This window comes from Podarcis liolepis, assembly GCF_965112155.1.
Source record: "Podarcis liolepis genome assembly, chromosome: 12".
NCBI classification, from domain to species: Eukaryota; Metazoa; Chordata; class Lepidosauria; order Squamata; family Lacertidae; genus Podarcis; species Podarcis liolepis.
Genome location: NC_139563.1, coordinates 18,998,445 through 19,012,312, shown reverse-complemented (window position 1 = coordinate 19,012,312; position 13,868 = coordinate 18,998,445). Strand labels below are relative to the sequence as shown.

General features: G+C 42.7%; 1 protein-coding gene across 12 annotated transcripts in view; it reads right to left on the bottom strand.

Moving 5' to 3' along the window:
* NRP1 (neuropilin 1) overlaps window positions 1-13,868 on the bottom strand; it is a 127,940-nt gene that overhangs the window by 52,541 nt on the left and 61,531 nt on the right. For all 12 annotated transcript variants that reach the window (XR_014517422.1, XM_083466717.1, XM_083466711.1 and 9 more), the window contains 2 exons: window positions 5,690-5,845; window positions 3,343-3,509 (listed from right to left, as the gene is read on the bottom strand). Coding sequence is in view for 11 of the 12 variants with exons in the window: in XM_083466717.1 (XP_083322843.1) it covers window positions 3,343-3,509; window positions 5,690-5,845 (323 nt within the window). In the remaining variant the exon portion in view is untranslated. The remainder of the gene's footprint in view (window positions 1-3,342; window positions 3,510-5,689; window positions 5,846-13,868) is intronic.

Here is a 13,868-nt window from a genome sequence, read left to right as displayed (position 1 = left end):
CAACTATGCTATCATTAGAAGAATGCTGCCTGGACAACCATGGATATAGTTATCAGATATGAATGGGATTCCTAGATACGCATCTCTAGTGCCCATTTCTGACATCTAAGGCAGTTAGTGCATGCACAGGTGAATAATATCCTTAGCACATGCCAGTGTGAGATAGTTCTGTACTGGCAGAAGATAGATCACTATTGTTGTTGTTGCAGCAGCTGAGGACTCCCAAGGCAGTTAAGGAAATACAAGCACACCTTAAGAACAGCATCTAATATTTACAGGACTTTGATGCTCTTGTGTATATTTGCATCACTCACAATTGCACTCTAATCTGGGTACTATATTTTGCATTACCCAAGATACAGCATTACTGGTTTTGGCAGTTCCAAGAAGAGACCTCAGGAACTTACTGCAGATTTTTGTAAGACCCACTCAGTATTACACTCCCTTAATCTGCTGCCGGAGGTACTGGACTTGCTCAGCCTCGTAATGAGGCCACACTTGAAATACATTTCCATTCATTTTTTAATGAACTTTTTGCATATTCGCTACCTCCAGTCTTCTCTTCCTTTCAAAATTATTTTCACTTTCCTGCTGCCATCGGTTTTTGTTTTTTTCCTGGCATGTGAACCTCTTGACTTCATCTAAATGCTTGCTTAGAGCAAGCTACAGGGAGAAATTACAACCTGCAAGTTAGATTTCTGGCTCTCTTTTACTAAACTGTGGAGCAGGGAATATGGAAGCGGGTTTTCTTTTAAAAAGAAGTGGGAATAAAAATATGGAATGCAATTTTTATGTTTTCTACACTTCTGTGAAGATAAGTGACAGCAATTAACACCAACGTCGTTTGATTTATAGTCAAGGTTTGCTTAATTTCCCTGCTACTTATTCCTTGGGAGTTAGAATCAACTGATTTCTGTTTGCTTACGGTGAAGTGTGATTAAGTTTATCATTTACAATTAACTGGTTTTCAGCAGCTCAGGATGTGCTGAGGCCTCATAAGCTGGACACCTGAGAGTCCCATTGTGTACCAAAGGATCAGGAATGAAAGATTTCCCCTGACTTTCTTCCCCTGGCTGATTACCACTCAACATGTTTTTAAGCTTTCTTGCAGACAGCAAACCTCAGAGGAAACACTGATGCGAACGCTCTTATTGATGGTTAATGATGCATTATTCTTATATGTCAGCTCGATATTTCCTATGGAAAACAATAAAAGCCCGAAGAATGCCCCAGTTATTTAAACTACTGGAAGCTTTCAATACTGCATTATTAATCTAACAAATGTGAACATTTCTCTCCTGGCTCCTGCTGTCATCAACTGCATTTAGACCACAATTAAAGAGGAAAGTGGAGATTCTAATTAAACAGTAGAGGGGGGAAATGTTCTGATATTTATGATAACTGGGTCTTTGAATTCTTAACAAACTCCCTTTTGTAAAACAAAAAATAACAATTGAACAACCCAGCAGAATTCATTGGGTTGAATTCTCTAACAAATAATTTTAATGTGGCCATAAATGATAGCGAAATGGTAGGTCTGGTTACACAAGAGTACTAGAAAATTATTCAGGTAGAGAAGTGCTTACTGCTCACTTGAACAAAATGGATCAAGCATAAAACGAATTATTTCAAAGGTGTAGGAGTGAGGTAAGGTGGTGAAGAGGAAGAGGAGGCACCAAATCTTGTAAACATCTCCTCTATTCCCCTCTGCAGAAATAAGAACACCAATTCCCATTCTATGTGGGGGCGGGAAACAAAAATATATGAATGAATATTTCTGCATTCATTTTATAACAACAGCTGTATGGTACCGCATCAGAAACCAACTCTCAAAACCAGGATGGGTCATAAGTATATTCAGATACAGCTTTCTACAATGCCACAAAGAACCTGCTCCTTGGTGGAGAGGAATGGGGGAAAGAGTTAAGAAAATTCACACCCTGACACATGGTCCTGAACTGGGGCCAAAATGTGGCTTTCATCTCAGCATCTTAATCAGAATTCTCTGCATATGAGTAGAAATATGTTTTAATTTTTCTAAAAAGGTACATATGACATATGGTTCAGTGGGTGAATACTGACAATTGCTTACCACAATGTACATGTAACCATTAGATAAATTGGTTTTCTGAACCACGCTGCCAAATGGAATGGGGAATATCACTGAACAACAGGCAGACTTAAATAGCCTTAATTTATTTATTGCACCTTGGCCCTTAAATTTTCTGTGTTCAGGATTTCATACTCCTTAATTTCAGAACTTTTTTACACTTAACAAAGGCAATTGCAATTTTTGCCTTATACTCTCTGGGTGGTATTCAACTTAGTTTTACTCAGGGTAAGGTAAAGGGTCCCCTGACCATTAGGTCCAGTCGTGGCCAACTCTGGGGTTGCGGTGCTCATCTCGCTTTATTGGCTGAGGGAGCCAGCGTACAGCTTCCGGGTCATGTGGCCAGCATGACTAAACCGCTTCTGGCAAACCAGAGCAGTGCACGGAAACGCCATTTACCTTCCCGCCAAAGCGGTACCTATTTATCTACTTGCACTTTGACTTGCTTTCGAACTGCTAGATTGGCAGGAGCAGGGACTGAGCAACAGGAGCTCACCCCGTTGCGGGGATTCGAACCACCAACCTTCTGATCGGCAAGTCCTAGGCTCTGTGGTTTAACCCACAGCGCCACCTGCGTCCCTTTTTTACTCAGGGTAGAGCCACTGAAATTAATAGTCCTAACTTCGTCATGTTCATTAGTTTCAATGCATTTACTCTGCAGTAAAAGTTGAATACCACTCCCTGGTTCCACACTGTCTTAGTGGTCTACCTATGGGTCTAATGTTCTAGTGTACAGAAAACAATAGGCTTATCTCATTTTTACTTTAAATTTTGCGAAAGATACAGACCTTCCAAGGTGAAATTCTCACTCAACTCCTCATGGCACCAAGTAGCTATTGAGTACTGTTCTTGTGAAAGCTACCACAGGCTGCTCAGCAGACCATTTCACTTTAAGTGCTTGTTAAACTAATATTGACTTTTCTGACTAAACCAAAACCTCTGTTATTTGTGCCCAGAAAAATGAAGAGGGGAAAAACCATGCAGGAAGTGAAAGAATGCATCTTCTTGACCTTTCCTTTCTCTCCCTCCACCTCATACCTAGTCTATTTGTAATAAACATCTAACGGGGGAGTTGAAATATTCATGCCTAGGACTCTGTGTTATGCAGGAATTTTTTTTCACTCTATACACTGGTGCATTTACCTTTAAAATGACTTTGCCTCTCCTGCTTTCTTTGAAACACCCCACCAGAGTTGTAATTTTTACAGATGTGGGTTGGTTGTCTTTCATACCTGTATCCATTCTCTGTTGGAATCTTCTCCAGGCGTCCACCCATTTTCAGGGTAATTTAATCTAGACCTTTCAGAAGACCAGTTGGTGCTATACTGGGAAGAGGCACTGATTTGGTCAGAATGTATTTCACCAGATTCCATACCAAGAGGTTCAGCACACTGGAAATCTGAAAATAACAATGCTGTCAGTAGCACATAAGGTTCACAAAATCCAAAATAGCTATGACAAGAAGCAGTGGCTGCAATCCATATCCCAATGAAGACAAAGGCAAAGTAACGCTGAAATTAACATCTCCGTATTTCACCCTTTCCTGCTTTGAAGGGGCTGCCCAAGTACTGTGACCTGTGACTTTATCAAATGAGGCCATAGCAGTTCTTCTACTACTGACAATTGTGGTCAAGTTTTTGAAAGCACTCAAACACAGTGGAAGGCACAAACCGATGCAAGAACTACTCATCTTGACTCTATGTGTCTAGCCTCCTTGGTTGTGTGTTTGTAGAAATATAGGGCTACAAATATCAAAAATAATACACAAATACAAAGACATGGAGGGCCTTTGCTGGAAGCTCTTCATGTTCTTTACGTCAGACTTATGTCATAAATCACTCTAATATTACAAAATTTCTGAAATGTTGGCAAGTTTTGAAATAACCAATGTATATAACCATGGTAGCCCAGCATGTGCAATTTCCATTGCAAGAAAAAAGGGGTGAGTATTCTGAGAGAGAGGATAATGGACTAAATTACCCCATCTTTCCTTCAAAAAACTCAAGGTGGTGAACACATGCTGCTCCCCATTTAATCCACACAACAACCAAATGAGGCATATTAGTGTTAGATATGGTGACTGGCCCAAGGGCACCCAGTAAGCTTGTGGCTTAAGCATGGATTTGAACCAGACCTCCTTGTCAAAAGTCCAGCTCTCTACCATGCTGCCTCCATATTTTACTTATACAGTAAACTTCAGCTTTAAAAGCTGTTGCTCTAGTCTTCACAGATTCCCTTTACGTGGGATATAAAACAGGCCTGTCTGTATGATGAGCATTAAATTCAGACCAAAAAAATGCATTAAATGCTAACAAGAGATGTGGAATAAAATGTTTAAAAAACCAGAAAGCGGCTGTGATGTGACAGGGGTATGAGTAGCCTTGTATCCCCTACAATTTTAATTCTATTTGAAGGTTTAAAAACACACCCATGACCAAAAATGAGATCTAGTCGATCAGCATTTTCCCTGAGGGAAACAATTCTGTGAAGTCAAACAGAAAAATTACAACTGGCTTTCAAGAGACATTATTAAGAGGCAAGTCAGACTTTGCTATGCTGCAGAATCTCCATTTGAAATGTTGAATTTTGTACAGATGCCGACTATTGTTTTGATCAAAGACAATACAAGAGGCTCTGTAGATGAGGTATTAAAAGCTTGGATCTGCTGGGCAAGAGTCAAGAGCTCCTGCATAGTTTACTACTACACTTGTTATTTATAATTGCATTTATATCCCACTTTTCCTCCAAGGAGCTCAATGTGGCATCAGTGGTTCTACCCTCTCTCCAGCTGATCTTTCCAATAACTCTGCAAAGTAGCTTAGCCTGAGAGACAGTGGCCAGCCCAAATGAGCTTCATGGCTGAGTCAGGATTCGAACTCTGGTTTCCCAAGTCCTAGCCCAACTCACTAATCACTACGACACTCTAGCTCTGGGTGGGAATTCACCATCCCTGGATAGTCGACAGATTGTCAGATGCTGGAGCAGCTCCCCTGTCACATCAACATTTCTTTCAATGGATTTTGACCCTCAGACCTCTGTTCTTGCCTTTGCAGAAATGAGGTGCCAAACACAGACTGCAATGTTAGACGAAATGTTGTGTACATTAAATTGGTATTTTATATTGTGGCTGTATATATGCGGTAGTTTAAAGTGGATGAACGCCATCCACACAATGCTATAGTCATCCAAGTAGCATCCTGCATCTCCTAAACATTTAACCAGGATTTTCCTGATACTCAGATATCGTGATAAGGAGCAGAATTCTATAAAAAAAATTCTTATGCTATCCAGCTGTGGACATACTTCTAGACTTCTTGGTCTGGATGTTATTGTTTAGATCTACTCCTCTACATTTCTACAGGGAAGGGAGAATGTCTCCACAACGCCGTGACTTTTTAGACAAATAAATTTGAGCGGAAATGTCTTCTCCTGCCCTTGGGTGGTTGCTTTAAAAACAGATGCACAAAGGGCTCTTATTTATCTAAGGCTTCTTTAAATATTTCATGCAGCACCCAGCAGGTGAGGAGACAGGACAGACAGTATTCAGCACACAGCTCTGTAGGATGGATAAACACTGACCTTCCGACACACTGTTCTGCAGGACAGTGTAGTTTGCAGAGAATCCTTCTTTTGCTATTGCGCTGTCGGTGTAGAAAACCATGGAAAGAATGCCGGTTGAAGAGCGGACACGGCCTGGTGTGTTTTGCCCACAGTATCGGCCTATGTGAGGACCAACTGAAAGTAAACAAGAGCACAACGGTGAAGTCTCCACAACAAAAGAAGATGGCATTTTATGCACACCCGAAGAGAGGCCTCACAGAAAATTGGAAACGCCCTGAATTTGGCATCTCTTGCCCCCCTCCAGATGTTGTTATTGTGCATTCATGATGATTTCTGTTCATGATGCTTTTGGACATTCAAAACTGTTTGTGCCTGCAGAAACATACCATCCAACACCGGAATGAGGCAAATTGGGACATGACCTCAATGGAGGCTGCGCCCCCCATCTTACTTTGGCCCTGCTCCTGCCCCCTCTCAGCTCCCTCCCTCCCTCGTACCTTCACCTTCCTCCTCGGCCACTGCAGCCACCACTAGTGTACTTTCGGAAGCCAGCACTGGGGCAGCTTCTGTAAATCTGGGATGCCCCACTTAAAATGGGACAGTTGCAAGGTATGCAAACATTTGTTGGGGTGTGTGCCATACTGCTTCATTTCCCATCAGTGCATGCCCTGCAGCTTCCTGCTGAAATCCTGTAACATTTTATACCACGAATGTTTGGAAGCACCTCAAAACAACTAATAAAGCCATATCAGCCCATCACTAATGCACTGTTACTGTGTCAAGAACATGTTGCAGAATATATCCACAATGATACACCAGCTATTAACCAAAACAAATTATAGTTCCATGCTACCACAAACCCTTGCTCCTACAGTATTTACTTATTTATAAAAAATATTTACAGACTGCAATATATATCAGAATGGTGCACAAGAATACCCATGTAAAACAAAAGCCACATAAAAATTCGTGACCGTCAGCTGTTATGGAAATTCTCTTAATTGACTGCATAAGTTTGGGGATCTGGAAATGATTTCAGCAGGCATTTAAAGGTTAAAACAGAAGGCACCAACCAACAGTATGGGGGAAGGGACATAGCTCAGTGGTGGAGCATCTGCTTTGCATGCAGAAGGTCCCAAGTTCAATCCCCAGCATCTCCAGGTAGGACTGGGAGAGAACCCGGTCAGAAACCCTGGGGAGCTGCTTCCAATCAGCATAGGCATTACTGAGCTAGAGGGATCAATGGCCTGACTCAGTATAAGACAGCATCCTGTACTCCAGTACAAAAACCCGGGGGGAAATGGCAACATACATTTATGGGGGGGGGGGAATTATGATCACAATTGTTAGTAAAAAGGCACACAGTTACAAGCACAAAGGAACCTTTGCCAACAAAACAAAGGGGTCCAGCTGGTCCAGCCTGCACTACTAGTTCCGTGAAATAAAGCTCACCATCCGTACATGAGAAATGAGAACACAGTCAAGACTCAGTGAACAAGGCAATGGGAAGGAAAGGTGAATCGCACTGAAACAAACAGAAACTCAGGCATACACAGGACATAAACACAGACTGAACAGAAGGGCAACCTCTTAAATTGGATCACAAGAATGCATTGAACATAACCTTGCAGTAAAGCAACATCAGAACATTATGGTTGCATGCATATGGTAAAGTAGCACCACAGCTTCAATATAAACACTAATTAGTGACATGGCAAATTAAAAAGTTGCACACTGTCATTTCCCATGTCACTAATCAGTGCTTATATATAATGATGTGATATCTTTATATAGTATGCAACCTTCTTGTTTGCTTTGGTGTGTCTAGGTGACATCTTGATGCCGGTTTATCACACTGGCATGTTGCATACATTCTGGTTTCAAGAGGTTGCCCTTTTGTTATTCTGCTTGTGTTTACAACCGTGAATTGCTGGCTGTGCCTCTGCAGGATATGGTATACTTGAGCATCTATGCTCATTCATTAGTATGTTCACAGGGCAAGTTGTCATGGATTGTTCAGTAAATTCAGAGAAATGCCTAAGTGATTACAATTGCCCAGTAATCAATGGCTCCCTCCTTCCCTTGCACTGTCCATTCCTATTTGTACTTTCAACAGCTTCCAGCTTGAAGCATTCCCCCTCTGCTCATATTGTGGCCTGTGCCACCAAGAAAATAATTCACTTTGAGTATGAAATATTTCCTTTCCATTATGGTAATATCCCTCAGAGGCATTCACCAAAGATATATGCCAGTGAAATCACCTCTGTAAGTTTAAGAACAACAAATCTTTTGCTAGTAAAAAAATAATAATCTATAACCAGATTGGCTGAACTTCCTAAGCCTAAGAGCCTCTTACCACAATTTCCATATGGCTGAGAGCCAAAAAGCACAGATTCTGTTCCTTCCCAGGCATTTGCTTCTCTGCTCGCAAGAACAAAATCAGCACTCATTGCCTCTTCTCCTGCAGTAGCTTTCCCCATAAGTCCCCAAGTCCTACCACAGCTTCTGTACAAGCTGTTCCAGTCGTGCTTTTCATAGTCCCCTCACATCCACCCTTCTCTCCCTGCCTCACCTCCTTCAGCCAAAGTGTTTCTGCTTACCCTTTTCTCTCAATTCCATGGGCTCCCCGCAAATTTCAAATACCACTGAAAACAGTGGGTGGCCAGCATTTAAACACACAACATATTCAAAACACATGGCTTGCCCCAGAGAATACTGTGAACTGCAGTCTCCTGCTCAAAGATGTATAGTTCTCAGTACCCTTAACAAACAATTGTTCCCAGGATTCGTGTGCTTTAAATGTATGGTGCACAGACACCATTATTCTATGCCACGTTTTCCAGCCTGGTACTCTACTGATGTAACTCCCATCATGTATGATCCTTGGCCATGCTTGCCAGACCTGATGGGAATTGCAATCCAAAATATCTGGAGGGCACCAGTTTGCATAAAGCTACTATATGTCATTCCTCTCTGTTGCGTACTAATGGTAACTCTTTAACTGCAAGACAGAAACTCCTCCAGGGTATGTAGGTATGGTTACGAAACTCTCCCTGCAATAAGGTGAGATCACAAGTAACTGCTGCTTGTCCTCACAGCAGAAGAGGGGAAATCCCCATAAGAAAACTGCTAGGACATAGAAAAGGGAATAGATTTAGTGGCTGTTAAAAAAAAAGAAAAGGTAAAGGACTCCTGACACTTAAGTCCAGTCGCAGACGACTCGGGTTGCGGCGTTCATCTCGCTTTACAGGCCGAGGGAGCCAGCGTTTGTCCACAGACAGTTTTTCCGGGTCATGTGGCGAGCATGACTAAGCCGCTTCTGGCGCAACAGAACACTGAAACCAGAGCAGCGCCCGGAAACCCTGTTTACCTTCCCGCCGGAGTGGTACCAATTTATCTACTTGCACTTTTTGGCATGCTTTCGAACTGTTAGGTTGGCAGGAGCTGGGCCTGAGCAACGGGAGCTCACCCTGTGGTGGGGATTCAAACCACCGACCTTCTGATCGGCAAGCCCAAGAGGCTCAGTGGTTTAGACTACAGCGGCACCTGCATCCCACTTAGTGGATGTTAGTGTATGTGAAGAAGCGATGAGGAAAAAGATGAATAGCAAGACAGAGCCAACAGTTTAACCATGAGTGATAAGCAGATTCAAACAGACTTAATAGTCTGTTTAAAATTTGGCAATGCCCATACGTGTGCACAGCAGTTTCTAAGTACTGAGCTATGGCACCGAGGCAGACTGCTGCTGCTGTTACAGTGGTCTGTGATGGCCCAGAAATAAAAGGCATGTCCAGAACTTACACCGATAGCCTCTGCGCTCATTTTGCATGTTTTTGTTTACTTTTTAATTAAGTTTACTAGGACCTATGATGTTTTTCGTATGATGCCCATACGTAACAGAAAGGTTTGGAAAAGCAAGGAAGGGAGGCTGCTTTGTAATTTAGGGAGGCGTATGGCACTGTGCGTATGGCAGCTTAACATGTACCACCCCAAGGCACTGCAAGTGTCTGGCAACTTTTGATGGAGCCATGGAAGTCTCTTCTGCTTTTTTAATCTCCCACGAAAAGGACTCTGGGGTTTTGTGTGTTTTATCTTGAATCTGACTAGTCAGCATCTGGCCTTTTCCTCTCATTGTTTTCCCTCCTTCTGTCCAATGGGCAAACATCTGTGACTTTGCTCCTTTTCCATTAGGCCCTTTGATCACTGCAGCCATTGACCTTAATGAGGAGGAGAAACGAAGCCACTATAATTCCATACCCTGGTACTTATTCTGAGCCACCCTCTTCACCCCCACCCCATTTCCTGCAAGGATGCTTCCTTTGAAATAGCAAACAGAAGGGAACTTGTTTCAAAGCAGTTTCACACTTTTAAGATTCAGCGTGACTCATGGGTTCATACTTTCTTTAAGACACATACATGGTAATTTAAAATTTTATTTGTCTGAATACTGCCACTAGATATCATGGCTGTGGGCTCGTCATCTAGCTGTGTAAATACAGCAGCCGAAAGCTTTGCAGACTATGATATAAAGGGGTATTGAATTTTCTTACACAACATGTAAGACTTTGCCTGCTGAGTTAATGCAATATTGATCTGACCTGAACTGGATAAAATAGAGGTTTTTAGTCTTCCTGTATAAATACAGAGCATTCTTAAACATCTCTCTCTCTCTCTCTCTCTCTCTCTCTCTCTCTCCCTCTTTTCCAATTTCAAGCTTTCAAACTGGCGAATGACAATAAATTACTTAATAATGTGCAAAAGGCGACCACACTAAATGGTTCACTGTGGAGAAAACATCTTGACCAATAATTCATGAGATTATATCACTACCTGCTTAGCTAGAATGTGTCAGTCTTTCTTGAAGGCTCCTATTAATCTTTCCTTGCCTTGTAATTTGTGAGCGAAGGGTCAAATGGATTCCAGCACAACAAATCTACTTGTAGCTGTTTAAATTGGAACTATAGAGTGTCTGGGACCCATTTGAAGCTGCTATTAGAAATTATTTTATTTCGAGATGTTTGGTCCTATTCTGGTAGCATCAGTCCTGGAGCTGTGTGTTTATGAGATTCTGAACTTTCATGTATGGAAATGTAAAGTGAAAATGTCATTTGTTCATTATAATTAATTTGATCTAAGATATTATCATCATGTCAAGAACAATTACACTGCATAAAAACAGATGGTTTGCAATTTTTCAACATTTTGATTGAGAGAATGTGTTAGCTAGCCACCTTTAGTGAACGTGAAAAGCAGAGTGCAATGCGATTAAAGCTCCACTGACTTAAAGGGGCAATTAGACACGTACTTATCAGTGGAGTTTAGACTTTCTTATGGCAGGGGTGGAGAACTCCTGTGCCCTGTAGATGTTGCTGTATTACCACTTCCATTATCCTGACCAAGGCTATACTGACTGAAGTTGATGGGAGTTGGGAGTCCAACATGTTCTAAATCCAGGTCATATGGACTAATTGCACCAATGTAAGCATGCAGTTCTGCATTAGCAAAGGCTGTCCATTTCCCTCCAAGAGCAAAAAAGCACCCCATATGGCAGGGAAGCCCTTATGTGAGTAAGGAGTCTTTCTCTCCATAGAATAATATAAAGAACTCCTTTATGAGCAGGGGGAATATTTTCAGAGCAATCTTATATGTGTCCACTACTGAGTTTAACTGAGCTTACTCCTAGCTAAGTGTGTATAGGATTGCAGGATCCCAGCACCCTACTTGACATGGATCAGCCAGAGCCAGTGTGGCAGATGGTCAACCAGACAAAGCTTCAGGATCCCTACACATACAAGATCCCTCTCCTTTCAGGAGCAGGGAGCTAGGAACAAAGCAGTGAGAGAGTTATGCAGAGCCAGCAATGTAGATACATTTAGCCCAAGTGTCCTGTGTCTGCTCCGATGTTAAAATGGGGCTTCTCTTTCAGGGCTTTCTCCCTGGTGGATGGCTACTCCACAAATATCTCCCCTTTCAAACTCAAGCCTCTGCTTTAGGTTCTGAGGGAGTGGCCATGTGATCCATTAAGAAGAGCCACCAAAGCTCAAGATCCTATGATTCTATTCCCCTTTCTGTGGTGCATGTGATGGAATGTTTTCTCCTAGAATTTTGTTTCTGCCATTGATATTGAAATTAATCCCAAGGCCATCCCTAGACATTTTATTGACTGAGCTCCACTCCCCCCCCCCACAACAATCCCAAGACATTTTTCTGCCTGAACACCCCCCTCCCCCCAAAAAAATACATGCACAGAAGCTGGTTGGATAAGCAGTTGAATCTTCAACACTGGTGATGGGATGGCATCCTCCACCACACAGGAGACAGCAGGCTAGATTAGGGGGACCACAAAAGGTTGTGGGGCTACAAAGGGGAATGGGGTAAATTTAAGAGGCACAGGTGAGGGCTGCTGTTGTGCTCCAAAATCTGCCCCCTTAGGCAGTTGCTTCACTCTTCCCAGTGGTTGGGTCAGCCCTGAAAGCAGAGGCTTGACTCTGCAGGGTAAGGCTGAGTCCTCCAGCAATTGTCCACATTGCTTCCTTTCTCTGTGAGATGGACCATTTTCCAGGACCCCTGACACAGTCCTGGTGACAAAACAGGAATACAATTGCCCAATTGCTTTAATCTCAGCAACCATCTCCTATTGTCAGTGCACATCACACACTTTCTCCACCAGCACCATTTTGACAAGAAGATTGTGTTCCACTTCATGTCTTTTAATACAAAATATTAAATAATGACTAATGTTACAAGCTGACATTTCATATACCTACACATACTAAATCGTGCACATTTCCAGAGCGCTCCCCTTCTGGGAGAGAGATGCCAGCTAAGTAAGTAGTTATAGAAATATATGTTTTAAATGTCACAATCCTGATTTCTATAGTTTAAACAAAACACACTTTTAATCCAAAGATACATTGGGATGATTATAATACTTGCTCATAATGATTCCAATTCATTCATTTTCTAGAACCAGAAAATTACTACTTCAGCGGCAATAACTTTGACACTAATCTCTTTGAAAATATTTCAAATAATTTGGCTTATTGGTCTTTTTCTCCACATATCATCTGAAATTGAAATTTCCACCGGAGTGCTTTTTGCTGTTTTTAAAAAACCCTATTATTACATTTCAAGGCACAGTTATAATACTGCCTTGAACTGCCACGAGACTGTTCTAATGGACAGGTTAAATACTAGAAAGACCTTCAGTCATTATTTTGCTTCCTCCATTAGTCCCCCTTCAGGAGTAATCACCCCCCATTTGTGTAGGATCATGTTGGAGACAGCAGGACCAAGTATGCTAAGCACCACCTTCTCTGTCTCATGCATGAGTTCAAGGTAGAATTTTGCAACCAGGAAGACTTCATGACTTTAGGAGCCTCCATGCTTCGGAAGTTCACCCTCCAACTTGGGGAGGGGAATGAGGACGGCAATACATCTTAAAACAGCAGTCACCTTATCCCTGCCACCGTCAGGGGTGACACTGGCTTCCTCCAGTAAAAAGAGCAGCTGTAGCCAGTCAAGGCAGTGTGCTAAGTGAAACCGCTAGCTCCTGTGGCATGGTGAAGAGAGGGCGGAAGGGAGGTCCCTCTCTGACCTGGAAGCAGTGCAGCCAGCATGTCAGGGGACTGCCATCAGAACAGGGAAGGGAGGCAGAGGGGCAGTTGGGATACAGGGAGTCTCTGAAAATCTTGAGAAGCAGTTCCTCTTCCTGCGGTGGGGAAAGCCACACCTCCAGTGGGGAAGAGGGGAAGGGACCAGAGAATGCTGCTGGGAGTCTCAGCACCGCTCCTGGCCAAGCCGGCCAGGAGGGAAGCACGCCTCTTCCGTAGCCCACCTTGCGCAGAGGTGTAAAACGCAAAGAAGGAAGGAAGGAAAAGGCTGGGGGTGACTAAGCACTTATGTTGGGGGAGGACCCAGAAATGACCACTCCCAGATTCTGCTAGCGATTGAGGCAGACATGAACTTGTGGTTCTGCACTGTAAATAGTTTTGCACCAAAATAAAACCTGTAAAAGACCTGGCTGGTTACTCACGAGCAACCTGGCTGGTTACTCACGAGCAACCACCACTACCATCTGACACAGCATGTGAATGGTGAACATGGGTTCAAGATGTCTCGGCCAGGCTTTGCCTGACTCCATTGCTCAAATAATTTGAATGTTGCCTCAGCTGGCTGCCTCATTCTGGGCAATGCT